Source organism: Pieris napi, chromosome 23 (genome assembly GCF_905475465.1).
Source record: "Pieris napi chromosome 23, ilPieNapi1.2, whole genome shotgun sequence".
Lineage (NCBI taxonomy): Eukaryota > Metazoa > Arthropoda > Insecta > Lepidoptera > Pieridae > Pieris > Pieris napi.
Window position 1 is genome coordinate 3,432,023 of NC_062256.1, and position 18,518 is coordinate 3,450,540.

General features: G+C 33.0%; 3 protein-coding genes across 18 annotated transcripts in view; 1 reads left to right on the top strand and 2 right to left on the bottom strand.

Moving 5' to 3' along the window:
• Positions 1 to 3,679: 3,679 nt before the first annotated feature.
• LOC125061319 (gastrula zinc finger protein XlCGF49.1-like) lies at positions 3,680 to 4,912 on the bottom strand. Its single transcript, XM_047666702.1, has one exon. The coding sequence runs from the start codon at positions 4,535 to 4,537 to the stop codon at positions 3,764 to 3,766; it is 774 nt and encodes a 257-aa protein (XP_047522658.1). The 5' UTR covers positions 4,538 to 4,912; the 3' UTR covers positions 3,680 to 3,763.
• Positions 4,913 to 6,349: 1,437 nt separating this feature from the next.
• LOC125061329 (histone-lysine N-methyltransferase PRDM7-like) lies at positions 6,350 to 12,657 on the bottom strand. Its single transcript, XM_047666721.1, has 6 exons — positions 12,579 to 12,657; positions 12,196 to 12,272; positions 11,807 to 11,900; positions 10,162 to 10,268; positions 8,812 to 8,957; positions 6,350 to 6,621 (listed from the first exon to the last, which is right to left on the bottom strand). The coding sequence occupies exons 1-6, from the start codon at positions 12,655 to 12,657 to the stop codon at positions 6,489 to 6,491; spliced, it is 636 nt and encodes a 211-aa protein (XP_047522677.1). The 3' UTR covers positions 6,350 to 6,488.
• A 510-nt stretch (positions 12,658 to 13,167) lies between these two features.
• The window catches only part of LOC125061300 (signal transducer and activator of transcription 5B), a 37,396-nt gene continuing 32,045 nt past the window's right edge, over positions 13,168 to 18,518 (top strand). For 8 of the 16 annotated variants that reach the window (XM_047666670.1, XM_047666668.1, XM_047666673.1 and 5 more), the window contains exons 1-7: positions 13,173 to 13,349; positions 14,578 to 14,619; positions 14,878 to 14,935; positions 15,488 to 15,564; positions 16,781 to 16,930; positions 17,709 to 17,829; positions 17,975 to 18,095. In XM_047666670.1, coding sequence (XP_047522626.1) covers positions 14,885 to 14,935; positions 15,488 to 15,564; positions 16,781 to 16,930; positions 17,709 to 17,829; positions 17,975 to 18,095 — 520 coding nt within the window. In that variant the 5' untranslated portion in view covers positions 13,173 to 13,349; positions 14,578 to 14,619; positions 14,878 to 14,884. The other 8 variants (XM_047666667.1, XM_047666660.1, XM_047666661.1 and 5 more) reach the window with 7 other exon arrangements.

Genomic DNA, 18,518 nt, shown 5'->3' on the forward strand with positions numbered 1-18,518 from the left:
GCCATGTTTGCCGATTCGGAATGTTATGAACGTTCGCCAAGCATGTGGATGGCTGTTTGTGTTGGGTGATTGTGGTTGGTGTTTGGGACTTCGTTTGCTGTTTGCGGTGTTTGTGACAAACAGCCAGCGTGTGGATGCCCCATAAGGTATGTTTTGTCATACCAAATAAGACAATAGACAGAATAAGACTAAAAAGATCCGCGAGACCTTTAAAGCCCCATCCACACGCTTAAAGCCCCATCCACACGCTTGACAAACAATGCCAAACAGCCAACAGCAAACAGTAAACACGGACGTGTGGATGGGTGTTTGTCGGTGTTTGCCTGTTTGTGTTCGTGTTGGGCAGTGTTCGGCATCGGTGTCGGTTTATCTTGCCAGATCAAAGGATGTTTGGCAAACAGTTTGCTACGTATCCACACGTTTGGCAGCGATCAGTATGCGCGCGAGCTTGCGGGAGGCGGACGTATTTACTTGCTACACTTTCGTTGGGGCGCAAAGCGTAACAAATGTCTCATTGGAGCACCTACCATTCTGATATTTTTAAGTAACTTTTAAGTAAAATTAAAAAAAACACGGCAAATTAAAGCCCAAATAATAGGTCTAAAGCCTTGTACGCTTTTTATGTATTTTAATCACCATCCACCATCGTCTTTGCTTTCTTCTTTTTTTCCTTTTTTTCTTTCTCTTGCTTTAATTTATAATAAAAATATGTCAACCCGAAAGTAATAGCTGCCACAAGCTCGTCGTCCGCCATGTTTGCCGATTCGGAGTGTTATGAACGTTCGCCAAGCATGTGGATGGCTGTTTGTGTTGGGTGATTGTGGTTGGTGTTTGGGACTTCGTTTGCTGTTTGCGGTGTTTGTGACAAACAGCCGGCGTGTGGATGCCCCATAAAAGCCCGCAACGGTGTGTTCGTAAAATGGATGTCCAACGGTTAACGGCAGCCGCCTTTTAGTCTGACCCGTTGAAACTTGCCGCTCTTTTTATAAAAAAAGAAAGAAACCAAATCTGTTAATATGATGATGATCAATGTTTATTTAAAAGTAAATAATAAGAGATGTCTGTTTAGTAATAAAGTATATGTAAAGAGAAAGTCATATAGGATTCATACTCATAGCTAAGTATTATGAGTTTGATACATATGTCAAAGACGGAAGGTTTGAGAATCTTATCTAAGGCCTCTGATGCGTGCATCATTTTTAACGTAATTATTGAATACATATACTGATACACATTATCCTTTAGTGGATATCCATATTGAAAATTAAGACTTTTGTAGAAATTTATTAAGGAAGGTGCTTCTCGGATTAGGGTAATAATTTAAATCTTCAACGGCCGAAATAACTGTTAGCGCGTTTCAGGGTATGACGTCATCGTAGTGAATTGAGCCATAGATTGTAGGTGTCGCTACAAATTGTTGGGGAGGATGCAAAAAATTTAAATTTGACTAAAATTTCGCTACTTTGTATACTTTGATTTCGTAAAACAATGATTTTCTTCACCGGCTCTATCAATACCAACAAACACATAATATAAAAATTAGGGGATGCATAATTTTTACGAGAAATGAGAATGTAAGTACGTGCTACTATTTCACCATGCCTCCTGCTGATAGAGGACAACTCTTTGTTTTTAATTTATGTTATTATTATTAATTACATAAGATGACATGTGGAACATGGTTTAATGGATGCAGCTCCTTACAAACGTTGTGTAAAAAAAAAACATGGCAATTAAAAAGAGTGGCGGAGAGTTTGTTGCGAGTTCTTCTCTTCCGTTCTACGCCCTTGATTTGAGAACTGGCACTAAATGTAAAATTAGAAGCATTAATATGTATTTCTTTACTGACAAGTCATAAGTGTACAATGTGTTACCTATATGATTAAATGATTTTTGAATTTGAATAATTACATAATATAATATCTATCCTATACTTACACAAAACTTTTGGTAAGGTATAAATAAAACAGATCTTACACAGTAAACATTTATTAACCACAACGCGTTATTAAAATAAGTTCAACACGTGTTGTATAAATTAAATAAAAACTAGGAATCAAAACACAAATCAAATAAGTAACTTCAATAAATTAACTAAAAAACTTAGAAACTCTTTAAACATCTAAAAACCTAAAAACTTTATAATAAATTAAATCGTGTACTTCTAATTCTTAAATAAAAACTCTTACCGCTAAATTAGTTGAATTATTGGGATAAGCGTAGCTTAGCTAAAAATATACATAAATTATATTATTATTTAATCTAACAAGAACTTATTACAAATCAACGATTCGGCTATTATGAACACATTCCAAGTTTGGGCACTTTTCTTTAATTTACGGATATCGATATTCTAGAATACTAGTCGTAATCGCTGTAGTATTAGTATTTTTATTTAATTAATTAATATTTATATTAAAAACATATTAAAAAGCCGCTTTTATATAAAAAATGTAACACAAAAAAATGATGTTCGTCGAATTACTATCACAGACTTAAAAAAATTGTATAATATAAGAAAAGCGAATTCTTTGTGGGTTCGTAGCTTAAGTTACAATTGTCTCTAGCTCAAACTAATATATACTTTACTAGCGGACCCGACAGACGTTGTCTTGGATGATAATTCAAGTGATTAGGATATTAAACAATAATCCGGGCTGATTTTCAAACCTAAACCATCCAGAGCGCCACCCAAACGCATACAAAAAAATTCATTCAAATCAGTCCAGCCGTTTAAGAGGAGTTCAGTGACATATACACGTACATTGGAATTACATATATGTATATAAAGACTACCTGATCCGGCAAACGACTTTTTGCCATGTATATCATTTATTATAAAAAATAGGGGTTGATCGTAGAGGGGTGAAAATTAGGGGTTGTGTGTATTTTTTAATGATCTAACAATAAAAAATTAACATTGATAAGATTTTTGTAATTCTGTATTTTATTTAATTTGGTATTGAAAAAATACTACGCGCGATAGCAGTTAAAAACCAACTAAAGTGTCTAGCGAAATGGAATACGCGGAGACTAAGTGGGTGTGAGGGGCATAGATAGTTCGTGCCTCGTTTCCCACGCCCCAAATCAAACAAGATGCGCTTTTACATTACTTTTCTTAAAGCGCGAAATTTGAAAAGTATCGTTGTATCGGCAATTAAAATATCGCCGATACCGATATATCGGCAACCCCAAAGTATCGCCGATATATCGGTATCGGTATCGGATGCATCCCTAATCTAAATATTAAAAAAAATAATTTAGGGGTGTAGCCTTAACATTTAGAAGAATTAAAAATAGATGTCCGATTCTCAGACATACCCAATATTCACACAAAATTTCATGAGAATCGGTCAAGCCGTTTCGGAGGAGTTTAACTACAGGCGAGAATTTTATATATTAGATATAGAAATGAGGGCTGTCACTTGAAACTAGATTTAAATTTGCTGTACTAGAATGCGAGCTTTAGATTTGATGAACCATGGAAGACAGACACACAAGTATAATGTTTTGTTATGTAATATTGTAGATTTCTTACACGGAAATTTGAATTAAGTATTTTTTAATACAAGTAGTATTCTTAGATTATATACTATAATAGTACCTATACTATACTATAATAGTCGTATAAGTTTTCTATAATCTATAACATTTCTCTATTTTAAAGATTTTGTTTGAGTCTCAGTTTTATTACTATCGGCGTTTATATGTTCTTATATGTCGAGTTAAATCACTTTTATTCGTAAATGCCTTGTTACTGATATTACATATAAGGCTTTTCGCCTGTATGTATTCTTATGTGCTTAGTTAAATTACCTTTATCCGTAAATGGCTTATTACAGATGTAACATAATATGTAAGGCTTTTCACCTGTATGTATTCTTATGTGAGAAGATAAATCACTTTTTTGTGTAAATGCCTTATTACAGATGTTACATATGTAAGGCTTTTCACCTGTATGTATTCTTATGTGAGAAGATAAAGAACTTTTGCGTGTGAATGCCTTATTACAGATGTTACATATGTAAGGCTTTTCACCTGTATGTATTCTTATGTGAGAAGATAAAGAACTTTTGCGTGTGAATGCCTTATTACAGATGTTACATATGTAAGGCTTTTCACCTGTATGTATTCTTATGTGAGAAGATAAAGAACTTTTGCGTGTGAATGCCTTATTACAGATGTTACATATGTATGGCTTTTCGCCTGTATGTATTCTTATGTGCTTAGTTAAATCACTTTTTTGTGTAAATGCCTTATTACAGATGTTACATATATAAGACTTTTCGCCTGTATGTATTTTGTTGTGTTTACTTAAACTATGTTTTGTACTAAAACATATATTACAGAGATAGCAATATAAATCACCGGTGTGACATTTATCATGCTTTTCTAGTAATTGTTTATTTTGACAAATAAAGTGACAAATGTCACAGGTAAATACTTCATTATCGAATTTTTTTAAAGCATGCATTTGTAGGTGAGAAGTTTTGTAATGCGTTAGCCCTCTATACGGACACTTATCACAATAAAACATATTATTAATCGGCACACTTTTATTGTCAGTATTATTTATTCCCTGTTCATTTTGCGTCTCTATCTGTGTTTTAATTTCATGCAAGTTAGTTTTAAGATTTTCTGAATTTTTGAGTGCATTATTATTTTTATCTTTTGTTTTTTTTACAATACTTTTATTTTCCTTACGCTTGTGTATTTTTGTTCCATTTCGTTGAGATTTTAATTTGTTTTTTACTTGTTTTGCTTTATTATTCGATACAGAAGGTTTAGCTTTTTCACACTTTGAATTAACGGGAACTATATTTTCATTATTCTTATTTTCAATAACAGTAATTGCTTCTTCCTTTGCTTTTTCTATTGCTTTCTTCTGTGAATTTGCTGAAAGATTTATATATAAAATGATATAAATGTAACTGGACAGTGTAGGCTGTATTATGTTGCAAGATGGGTTTGTTAAAGCTATTATTATTACCGGAAATAAAAAAGTGTAAAATTACATTAGTTTGATAATTAAATAAACAAACAATATAGTACACAATAGTAAACTAGCTGCTGTGGTCTCTGGCAGAATGACCAGCGCTGTGGAACATTCTGCTCCTCAGCATAATGCTGAGCCAGGGCCAATTACAGCCACAGCACACACGCATTACACACTTGAAACGAACCGAATGGGAAAAGGGAAAAAACTATTTTTTTATATCTCTCAGTACATATTTTTTTCTTTGCTTATTGTTATTATGTGTGTTTATGTGTGTGTGTATTTGTTAGTAATAAATGTTATGACTATGTCTATGTCTAAAAAGATTATTAGCGACTATTGCTAATGTTGAGGAACCTATGGAAATTAGTATCGTATGTATCAAAAAATTACTTAATTTTAACAGGACATATAAAAACTGGGTGGTAGACACCCGATGAGATTTTATTGGGTATTGCCCACCCGGCCTCTGATCGGCCTGCGTGTATCTGGTGTCAATCGAGTCCCTTTTACCGTCGTATGTGTAGTGTGTCATAAAAATAAGGCCGCGTAGTGAACAAAATACTCTTGTTAACCAATCTAAACTTTACTGTGTTCTACTAACATTCTACGCTATTATTTACTATACAAATTTATAATCTCCATTCGTTTCATGTAAATAAGTTTGTGCTAATGATACTACTGTATAACTACGATTTCTATTAATAATAATCCAATGTCTGTTTTTTTAGAGTTACTACGATTTCTATTAATAATAATCCAATGGCTGTTTTTTTAGAGTTACTACGATTTCTATTAATAATAATCCAATGGCTGTTTTTTTAGAGTTACTACGATTTCTATTAATAATAATCCAATGTCTGTTTTTTTAGAGTTACTACGATTTCTATTAATAATAATCCAATGGCTGTTTTTTTAGAGTTACTACGATTTCTATTAATAATAATCCAATGGCTGTTTTTTTAGAGTTACTACGATTTCTATTAATAAAAATCCAATGGCTGTTTTTTTAGAGTTACTACGATTTCTTTTAATAATAATCCAATGGCTGTTTTTTTGAGTTACTACGATTTCTATTAATAATAATCCAATGGCTGTTTTTTTGAGTTACTACGATTTCTATTAATAATAATCCAATGGCTGTTTTTTAGAGTTACTACGATTTCTATTAATAATAATCCAATGGCTGTTTTTTTGAGTTACTACGATTTCTATTAATAAAAATCCAATGGCTGTTTTTTTAGAGTTACTACGATTTCTATTAATAAAAATCCAATGGCTGTTTTTTTAAAGTTACTACGAATTCTATTAATTAAAATTCCAATGGCTGTTTTTTTAGAGTTACTACGATTTCTATTAATAATAATCCAATGGCTGTTTTTTAGAGTTACTTCGATTTCTATTAATAAAAATCCAATGGCTGTTTTTTTAGAGTTACTACGATTTCTATTAATAAAAATCCAATGGCTGTTTTTTTGAGTTACTACGATTTCTATTGCCATACAAAAATACCTGTAGATAGGAGAGGCTTATGATATCTTCTAAAATCGATTTTAAGTTTATTTGCAAACTCAGTTCCATAAAAAACCATCAATTCAGTAAAACGAGGTATCGTTTTTATCGTACTGAAATAAAATAATCTTACAATAACAACCTGTTGACAATTCAACACATTTTTCCTGATTGTCGTGTGTTTTATTCTTGTGTTAAATATTGTTAATTGTTCTATAGAAAAAACATTTGTACAAACAACATAGGGAGCGTTCAAGTATTATGTCACGCAATTTTTGGCGATAATTAACACCCCCCCCCCCATGTAATGCGCCGTAACGTTTTTCTGTACCCAAAGGGTAATTCAATCCCCGCCCCGCATCGTAACGTTTGACAAAAAGACCCCCCCCAAAATTCGTTACGTAATACTTGAACGCTCCCATAACTAAATAATATATACTAGCGGATCCGACAGACGTTGTCATGTACATACGTCTTACATACTAATAACGTAAATCATTCTGGACTACACTTGAACGCACAAAAAATTTCATAAAAATCTGTCCAGCCGTTTAGTAGATTAATTACGAATATATATGCACAGAAGATTTATATATATACCAGCTGTTTATTTGCTATATAGATAGATACCGACTTTAGCGCCATTTGCCGGGCTGATAAAAAAGTTCATTCAAATCGGTCCAGCCGTTTAAGAGGAGGTCCGTGACATACACACATACAGTGGAATTATATAATGTAAATGATAGAGTTTAAGGCCTTGTTGGGAGCAACCTCTGGATTTACTAAACCGATTTTGAAAATTCTTTTACCCAAAAAAACTATGGCTGATTCATGAGGATGGTGGGTATATAATTTTTAAAGGTTGCGCTTATCGCGATACGCACGCAATATTACGCGTCACGTTGTTTGTCCGCTATGGACTCCTAAACTACTTAACAGATTTCAATCAAATTTGCACACCGTGTGCAGTTTAAACTTACTTAAAAGATAGCTTACATATATATATATATATAGTTCACTGTACGTGTGTATGTCACTGAACTCCTCCTAAACGGCTGGACAGTTTTGAATGTTTTTTTTGTATGCGTTTGGGTAGAGCCCTGGATGGCTTAGATTAACAAATCATCCCGGCAGGTGGCGCTGCAGTCGGTACTTTATAATTTGTTTAGTATCCTAATCGCTTGAAATTTCATGTAGGACAACGACTGTAGGGTCCGCTAGTTCTAGTATAATAAATGTAATTTTGATTTAAAATGTATTAGATACAGGTTCAAATGCAACTTTAAAATATCACTTATATAATAATACAATAATATACATTGAAATAAATAACTAAACTAAAATATATCATTAAAAGGAGTCCCTTTAGGCAAGGTTCCGAAGATACTGGCAGCGTTCCCCCTTTGAATAATAATAATATTAGTATAATATATATTTTGGTTATGAAGTAAGTCCTAAAATAACTATAGTGGACGCATTTTAAACTGAGTTGTCGGGCAATAAATGTCACTGACAGTAGGAATGTACACGCAATGCAACATTATAATATACTAGCGACCCGCTCCGGCTTCGCACGGGTATAAAATATATAGCCACTGAAAAATGATTAAAATCGATCCGGTAGTTTTAAGTTTTAATGTTAGCGGAAAAAATGTAATTATTTACGAAATCACATTAGAAACCTCAAAAATATACATGTAAACCTTCCTCTTCAATCACTCTATCTATTTAAAAAAATCGCATCAAAATCCGTTGCGTAGTTTGCAAGATTTAAGCATACATAGCGGTATAGGGACAGAGAATGGTACTTTGTTTTATACTATGTAGTGAAGATTACTATGATACTATTAGCTGTCAGCGCACGCACTCTGACTCCTGATTGGAAGTTACAAGTAAAGCGGGCCATAGACGAACCGGATGTTGCAGTCAAGACTGACTGCAATATGCGGTCGCCGCACGGCGATCTGCAGTTTCCGTACTAAATTCATATTCGCAATACACGGACCGCTCGAGCAGTTCCTGAGCAAACCGCGGTCCGTCTATGGACCGCTTAAGGGTTGTTGTTTTTTCAATAAATATAAGATTGCTATGACACTAATTACAATACTAACGCTTCTATACGCAATACACACAATGGAGAATTATATTTAACATAATTTAGCATATCGATCGTACATATCCCGTTATCGATATGAACCTCTACAATTATTACGCACATCACTACACCTTTCAATAAGACCTGTAAGTGAGCGAGATCGACAGATAAATATGATTTATGACTAGGGATGATAAAAAAATGTTACCGGTAATAAATCTGTCCTCTATACTGAAATGCGACTAAATTTTGTTCGCACCAATGTCTCGAACAATTGACGTATCGCATCCAGTTGGATTTGTTCGCGTTTGACGCGTCTATCATGTGTGATGGCTTATTATTTTTGTCATATATCTAAGGTAAATAATTGTAGATATTTATTTAAAAAAAAACATAACATCACAGAAACATATAAAAAAGATACAACTGTATAGTCCTAACATTGCTTTACAGAATGAGATATAGTAAAAATAATTAAAAAAACAGTGGCGCTACAATTAGAAGGGTCAGTTTTGGTCTGACAATTTATTATCTGTGTCGTAAACATTGTTTTTTTTTAGACTTTGTGTCTAAGCCCTAAGGTAAGGCATGCCAGTTTCCTCACGATGTTTGTTCTCCGTACGAATGTTAATGCGTACATAAACTGAAAAGACCGACCGGGGTTCGAACCTATGATCTCAGGGATGAGAGTGAGATGCACTGTGCTCAATAAGAAAAAAAAGTTATCATGTTGCGTGACCAATGACAATATAATAAAACGTGCCATAGATATGCTTCATTTTTTTTATAGAAGAAGGGCAAAGGGGCAGGATGTTAATTGATACCGCCGCCCATGGGCCAGAGGGCTCGCGAGAGCGTTGCCGGCTTTTTAAGAATTGGTATGCTCTTTACTTGAAGGACCCAAAGTCGAATTGATTCGGAAATACTTCAGTGGGCAGCTGGTTCCACATAGTGGTTTTAAAATAATATAAAATGGTTAGTCGAAATATACAGGGTGGCCAAAAAGTCGTGGATCAAACTCAAATAGGGGATAGATGAGGTCATCAGCGGCAAAAAATTGTTCTACGGGAGGTCTCTAAGGTCAACCCCTGCAGAGTTATGATTTATTTTGGTTTTTATATGAAAATTGACTTTTTTTATTAATTCTTATTGAAATTCGATAAAATCTACATCCTGTATCTTTTTCATAATATCCACTAGATTGGTACTGATGAGTTCTTGCATTAGACATACTATTTATAGTTGTTTATTAAGTGTATTGAAGATAATATTAAGTTATACGATGTAACATTTTTTCAAATCATAACTTTTTGTTTATTTCGGACCCCACTGTGAAAAAAAAATACTCTAGCGAAAAGTGACCCTGTATTACAAATTTTGGCGCATTTAATAGGGATTCTGAAAAGGTATTACACATGGCCATAAGTAGCTCTAATATCTTTCTAGGAAGAATTACACCCGTAGAACAATTTTTTGCCGCTGATGACCTCATCTATCTCCTATTTGCGTTTGATCCACGACTTTTTGGCCACCCTGTATATATGATGACCAGTATTACCTGCCAACAGTAATTTGAGGCAGCTGTGTGAGTAATATTACCCCTGTAAGGCCCAAAACGAACGTTCTTTGGTAGAGTTAACGTAGTAAACACTCCCAGTCCGGCATCTATAAGGCAAATTAATACGCAGAGGTTTTATTAAATAAATCAGAGGCACTACAACCTCTTTAGGTCTTGGCCTCAGATTTCTGAATCTGTTTCATGATCTAATAGGCAAGTAGGTGATCAGCATCCAGTGCCTGACACACGCCGTCGACTTTTTGGGTCTAAGACATGTTGGTTCCTCACGATGTTTGTGAGGAAACGCGAGCGAATGTTAAATGATAGAAAGAAAGTCCATTGGTGCACAGCCGGGGTTCGAACCTACGACCTCAGGTATGAGAGTCGCACGCTGAAGCTACTAGGCCTACATTGCTCTATGCAGAGGTTTTATAATAATAAAATCGTTTATTTGCTAAGATAGTGGTCCAATCAGATAGATTGATTGATAAATAGGCATGCAAATGTCATATTAATTTTTATAATGTCATATAAAAAGGACATTAACATAATGTCATAATAATAAGTTAATTAATTTATAATTGGTGTCAAACTTATGGTCGAAATACTCGCCCACGCTATAAAGGCAACTTGCCTTTAAAAATTTAATCACCTTACGAAAAGTGTACGAATTTTTCTTCGTTATGCAATTTCTTGCCAAGCTACGTATGGTGGTCCGTGGTACTTTTAACCAACTTAAAATAACCAGAAACTTCAAAGAATTGGCTTCTATTTTTCCCTAACAGAGTGCTGACATCTATGGAATATCCTCTCTGAGTCAATCCCTGAATTATTTTTAAAGATTAAATGTTTTCTTCATAATCCAAGTACATAACAGTTGTCGCAGCCAACTAGCTTAATTAGCCGTTCAATTAACAGCCTAGCCTTTTAACTAAACGGCGCCGTTTAACTAGCGGCCTGAAAGATATTCAGCCGTAGCGTTTGTAACAACATTTAATAGACTCGCTGGCTAATGCTTGGGCCATTCGTACAATAGAGCGGCAGAAATAAGAGATGAAACATCTTACATAAAAAATATTTCTTTGAAAAATTAAATTGCTTGATTCAGTCACAGCTAAATTCACATTATTATTGTCACTACACTCTTCCATTGTACTTGTTGCTTTGCCGACGACGCCATATTCACAGTTTGAACAGTTTCGTTTCGACTTTGAGAGTGGCATAATAAAATAATTTAATTTAAGTCGACAGTCTAGGCAAGTAATGAAACGTCATCGATCCAAGTCATATGCCTAGTGGATCAACTGGCTGAACATCTTTCAGGCCGCTAGTTAAACGGCGCCGTTTAGTTAAAAGGCTAGGCAGTTAATTGAACGGAACGGCAACAGCCTTTTGGTTTTCGTTTGTGTACGTAAAAATGATAGCTCCGCCGTCCGATCTCTGGTCTGGATGATCGAGATCGAGTATCATATAATTCGGATTTGCAGTGAAAAGGTCCTACTTCCAAAGTAGTCTTAAATGATATTCATACATACCCTATATTGAGCGTCTGAAAGCACTCGATTTTATTGATTTTTTAAACTTACTGGCCAGGTAGAACCTTGTAATTATAAACAAGTATCATATTATCAGTTTTTCAACTTACCAGGAATGGTTGAATGTGCTAAATGTAAAAAGACATCAGGAATGGTTAGCGCAGCCCGAGGAACGAATGATGGGAAGTTCGTTTTAGCCGGAACCTATAGAAAAGGAAGGCGCGAAATATTTCACATTGTTGGTAATTTTATAAGCTTATGAGGAAACCAGGATAAAGAGCAAGAGAAGTTGTGTACATAGATATATTTCTCCTCCTATTGACCAAACAAAAACAAACGGAACGCGCCACCGTTTTGCGTTTCGGGCTTCGGCAGACATCATTCGATAGACGTCTAATGTATTATAATACAAATTTGTTTTGCTTTTTAATAGGCCGAAAAGTTTATGTGTATAGAACGCTTTTAAACCACCTAGCATTTAATTACGTTTTCAACTCACCTTATTATCAGGTATGACAAGCAATGGTCCATGAATAGAACAGTATTCAAACACATAGTCACGGCAATCCGAACAATCTAGAAAAAAAATTAAAATGTGAACCTATTCCGTCCATATTTTGAATATCTCTAAAAATTGGGATTGGGTAAAAGGAATATCTTATATAACTAACTATTTAAAACTTAATTTTTCATAATTAATAATAATCATATATAAAGATATTTATTCGTTTTATTTTTTTCAATTATTGGAGCAACAATCTATTTTAATGCTTTATTGGCAAGAATATTTTGCTTACATAAACAAAAAAATATAAATCAATAAAATGTGATATTACCTCTATAGTTCAGTTTCTAACAATCAATAGATTAGGTATTACTTACAAATATATTCATCGATGTTTGGTTCCTCGATTTCATAATAGCTTAGCCGTGCTTTTTTTCGCAAGTTGAACTGACTCATTTCCGTTAAGAATTTATGAAAGCGTTAGAAAATTATAATTTCTATATAATTATATATTATATTTGAGTTTATATAATTCAACCAGTTTAGCCGTATAAGAGTTTTGATGATGCGCTCCCGCTTAAACAATATTCTAGCTAAAAAATACTAATAGACTCAAGAGGATCATAATGCTACCTAATCTTTTCCCGCCAAATTATTATATCTTTGTAAAATAATAATAAGGAGTAAACTTCATTTCGCAATTTTTTTTTGGAGTTTATGGCCTGGTATCTAGACCTTTAGGCCAAGTCTTGAGTATTTTTATTCGGTTTATTATAATTTCCCCACTGTATTTTTGATGAATTTATTATATAGAGGCACGTAATAGGATCTATTTTTTAACATATCACTCAGGCGTGGAACAGATAAACTATTTCTTACTTGATTGGATAGAGCCATATGTAATATGTATTCATCTGTGGAACTCAACATTTCTGACATTTGAGTTTTGACAGTTATCACCGGATCCGCCGGGCAACGAATTCCGTATTTCCGAGAAATACAATTTCAAACGAGATTGTGTCAGGTGGAGCTGTAACTTAGATGTTTTGTTATAGATTACACTTTATTTAGAATTTATAATTTAAATCGATTTTCCATTAGTAATATGAAGCTATCGCCAATATTTCAGTAAAACAACACAGCAACAGGTAATTAAACTACAGTAAAGTTGTTGATATAGCTAAAATTAAAATTCTAAGCATGTGTGACGTCAAACTTTAATGTTTTTATGTGTGCGTGCATAGCAGAATTCTGAGAATTGTGTCTCGGCAATGGAATGAATTTTACATCGCTCGATACAGGTAAACTTCTCGAGGTGATTGCCTTCCCCGGGCAAGCTGTGCTTTGGTTACCTATTATTTGCCTATTACAAATATAGCGCGCTAACATAACTTTTCATAACTGAGTGTTTATCTTAGTAGGTAAGTACGCAGTTAACGTTTGCATTTAATCAGCATTTTTACACCATTTACGTGATCAATTGTAATTGCATTCTATTCACGACGCTTAATTTTTAAATGATGAAGCCAATTTACATGAATTATAACTTTACAACCTATGCTCTTTATGTGATGGTTTTATTCGAAAAACTTTTTATTCACGGGTTTTTAGGTCTTATTTCAACCTGAGCTAAAGATCTCAACATTTAAGCATCTTGCAGCCTTACAATTTTTTTTTGAAATTATTTTTCTTGCCTTTTTAAACCAATAAACATTAATACATTTTCTTATGCAGCCTACCAAACATCACTATTATACCAACATACTAATTAAAAATGTATATCTACAACAATAAGACTTACCTATGATGCATAAATATCTGTTCTATGAATAGGTAAAAAAAATATTTATATTTTAATGTGGGGAATACCCACTTCTCCATTTTTCGAATTACTTTCTTTCTATAAACAACATCAAGGACTTTTGTAATGGGTTTTTACCAGTGGGGAACTACTTATAATTTAATACATGTCTTTCTAGAAATATGCCTAATCTTTCATCTTATTATTAATTATGAACTGATACATAACATCTTAAACTTTTAGTAACCAATCAACACTATTCTCAACTGGTTGTACCTATAGTCAGTTGTCCGATTGTTTTATTTCCTAGAATATGTTCATTGTTTGAAAATTTCTAAGTGTAAGGTTTATGAAACTTGAGTTCATAGTTTTTGTCACTTATTTATTGCTATGTTATAACAATATGGTAGTTTCATTGTGTCACTTTGAGATTTTCATACCCTAACTGTAATCACAAGGTACCCACACAGCATTTTTTTAAATCCTTTAATTCAACACTTGACATTCATAATGAAAATGGTCCAGACAGAAAAATATTTTAAGTTTTTTTATTCAATAGTCCTGCATTGTTTCAGAAAGTGCTAATTATCCAGAACTGGGCATCGGTGGATAAATATGTAAGTACTGTGTATGATAAATTCAGTTTATGTGGAACAGAATTGATTTATTCAAATTATCATCCTTGAAATTAATATTATGAATATATTTTTAATTTGGTAGCCAGATTATTGGCTAGCTTATTTAGAAAAAACACTTAGGTCACACTAATAATTAATTATATTCTTCAGGTCTTTTTAGTAAAATTATTAAAAATATACTTATTATTAATTATTTTATATTATTAAATAATTATTACAAAAGTACTTTTTTTACAGAGCCAAGATGTCACTCTGGGCGAGAGCTCAACAGCTGCCTCCAGAGAGCCTGCAAAAGGTACCTTTTTTTAAATTAATCTACAATGTTAACATTTTTGTTGAGATTAATAAAATTATATTACATTACAAATAAATTTCCTGTATAATCCAGAAATACATGCCTTGCCAACTGATTTATTATGAGGATTGGGCACATTCAAAATGTGAATATTAATGTTATATATTGTTCTGGATCATGTTTTGATGTGCATATTCTAATATAATTTAATTTTTTAAATTTAGGATCACATATTCTCTCCTTTTTTTAGTAATTTCTTAAGCGAGTTAGGCAAATAATTAAAGTATGGAATTCTAAAAACTATTAGCACTCAGGTCAAGGTCAAATGATTATTTTTATAAATAAAGCACTTGTTTGTAAACCTTCAGTTGTATTGTTCCCTATTATGTGTTCTCTACTAATTTTGACAAATAACATAATAATTTAGACTATGCAAATTATTATTAAGGACTTCCAATGATTAATCTTATTAGTAATGAATTTATTAAGTTTATATGATTTTTAGTCTAGATTAGATTTGTGCACACCACTGTCATTTAATATAATTTTTAGGTCCGAGCCATCTATGGAGATCATTTTCCTATTGAAGTTCGCCATTGTCTGGCAACATGGATAGAAAGTCGCATTTGGTAAGTCTATAGTAAAAGCTAAAGAACATTAATATAAATGGTACATTTTAAGATAAAACAATTTGCTAAGAGATGCCTTGCGTTACTTAAAATACCTTGTTTAATAACATTTATCACTAGCTGACCGGGCAAACGTCGTTTTGCCATGTATATCATTTATAATAAAAAATAGGGGTTGATCGTAGAGGGGTGAAAATTAGGGGTTGTATGTATTTTTTAATGCTGTATCATAAAAAAATAAAAACAAAAAAAATATCTAAAAATTAATACAAAATAATTTAGGGGTGGACTACCCTTAACATTTAGGGGGATGAAAAATAGATGTTGGCCGATTGTCATAGATACCGGATAAGCACAAAAAATTTCATCAAAATCGGTCAAGCCGTTTCGGAGGAGTATGGCAACGAAAACTGTGACACGAGAATTTTATATATTAGATAAACACATCCAATATAGTTGTATGCCATTGAGACTATAGAAGGCATTTACTTTATTTCTTAAGTGTATTTAATAACTTAAATCTATGAGAACACATGACATATTTTCTGCAAGACATTACTTTTATAAACTTCCTCTTGAAAGTCTAACTTCCTGTTCCTCTTCTTCCTTTTGACTATTATTAACTTCTTTTTAGGTGTATTTTTACATCACTTACTTTTTCAAGCAGGTAACTTAGCAAAGCTTACCAAGTAATTGGTTATCATGGATATAAATCCTTCTATCTATATGAATTTGTCTTGCAATTGATTCCCAACAATAAAGAATTATTTTCTTTTTAAAAGGCATTAATCTTAATATTTATAAGTTATGTGTCACATTGTTTGTCCGCTATATCAATCAAATTAGCACACCGTGTGCAGTTTGATCTAACTTAAAAGATAGGATAGCTTACATCTCCTTTTATACCTGCAATATTATTTTATTGCAAATATTTGTTTATTATTTGATACAATTCGAACAGATGGCGCTGTGTTAAAAGTACCAATGTTTCATATAAGCTATCTATCTACTTTCACATAAGTTCTCCTACCGTTTCCCTTGAATAGTTTACTACTATGTAATATAAAAACCTTAGCCACAGCAACGCTTGGCCGGTCTGCTAGTAGTCTATAAAGAAAAACTGGGAGGTTTTGTTCTTTACATGGGATTGAATTGAAGACCCATGATAAAAGCTTAAGCTGTAATCTTTGGATGTAACAAATTTTAATTTCTTTAGGACCCCGGAACCAGAGGAGCAGCAAAGGTTCTTTGTTGAGGAGCTAGTTCAGGAGATTCACACCAATGCTGAGCTGATGTTGTCTCCGGAGATGTTTGTTACCAAGATGAAGTTGCTGGAAGCGGCTAAGATCTTCAGAATGCAGTATGGGTAAGATAATATATTTTATAACAATTAGTTTCTAGAAGTTACTGATTGCATTATCTGAAATACTAAAAGTGGAGCAGTGTTGGCCTAGTGGCTTCAGCGTGCGACTCTCATACCTGAGGTCGTAGATTCGATCCCTGGCTGTGCACCAATGGACTTTCTTTCTATGTGTGCATTTAACATTTGCTCGAACGGTGAAGGAAAACATCGTGAGGAAACAGACATGTCTTAGACCCAAAAAGTCGACGGCGTGTGTCAGGCACTGGAGGCTGATCACCTACTTACCTATTCAATTTAAAAATGATCATGAAACACATTCAGAAATCTGAGGCCAAGACCTAAAGAGGTTGTAGCGTCACTGATTTTTTATTTATATATTAGATTTTTTTTATTAAGTTTTATCGAAGTCATCACTTGGGATTTTACTTCAATATTTTGTTCTAGTTAACAGTTCTTTATCAAATTGAAACAAGAATATCTTATTTCGATTTTTGGTCTGTTGTGGGTTATCTTATATTAGTATTGAATAGTGTTTATTATTTTTCCTGTAATTGCCTGGAAGAGATCACTTGTTAGTAATATTTATTAGGCCTTATTATTTAAATTTTTAACCAACTTCAAGAGAGGTAATTTGATTGAAATATACAGGATATAGGAATTTTATTAAGTTTTTATTATACACAATATTTGCTTGGAAGAAATTGTTTGTAAAGGACAACCTGTTGCCATTATTCACATTGTGTAATAAATGTAGTTTTTAATATGTTTTTTTTTATTTCAGGCACGCCCCTCACGAGCTATACACGTACATGCGCCGTTGTCTCGCAATGGAAGTGGAGGTGATACAGGCCGCGATGGGCCCTTATGCTGCGCAGCCGCAGACTGAGAGGAAATATAGTGAGGTATAGATAGAGATTTTTCTAATAAAATAACACTTTAAACTATTGCCATAATATTTAAAAAAAAAACTTGATTGTACTCTTCAGCACCTCGATTAATTTATTATTAAAAATCCTGGTTTATTAATTTGAATTTATTTTATTTCAGCTGATTACGGGTTTACAAAATGTCCGTCAGAAAGTGAATATGGCGAGTGAGGAAATACGGAGCTTGCAAGCCAACATTGAATCGTTCTCGCTCCAGTACCACGAGTGTCTCAAGAATAAAGGTAATAATAGCTAGGCATAATACTTCTTCTATTTGTAAAACTAAAATAATGAAAAATATTTTTTGAATAATATTAAACATTATATTTGCATTATAAAACATACAAAAAAAAAGGTTGCGTGTACGCGCGTAAGAAGTTTTACTTCTTTGGCATTATTAAAAATAGTTTTTGATTGCATGCAAATAATTAATTACAATTAAATAATCAAAGACTGGAGTCATTATAGTCAATAAAGTTCAGTTTATATTTGAAAAATTTAATAAATAAATATTATTATTCTCTTACATTAAGTGTAACATAAATTCTATTATTATTCGAATGTTGTTTTTAAATTATGTCCAATGCCGTAGCATCTTCCGTGGGCAACTTCATTCTGTTAATTTTGTGTCACGGTGCGCGCGCATCGTAAAATTTCACTCTCAT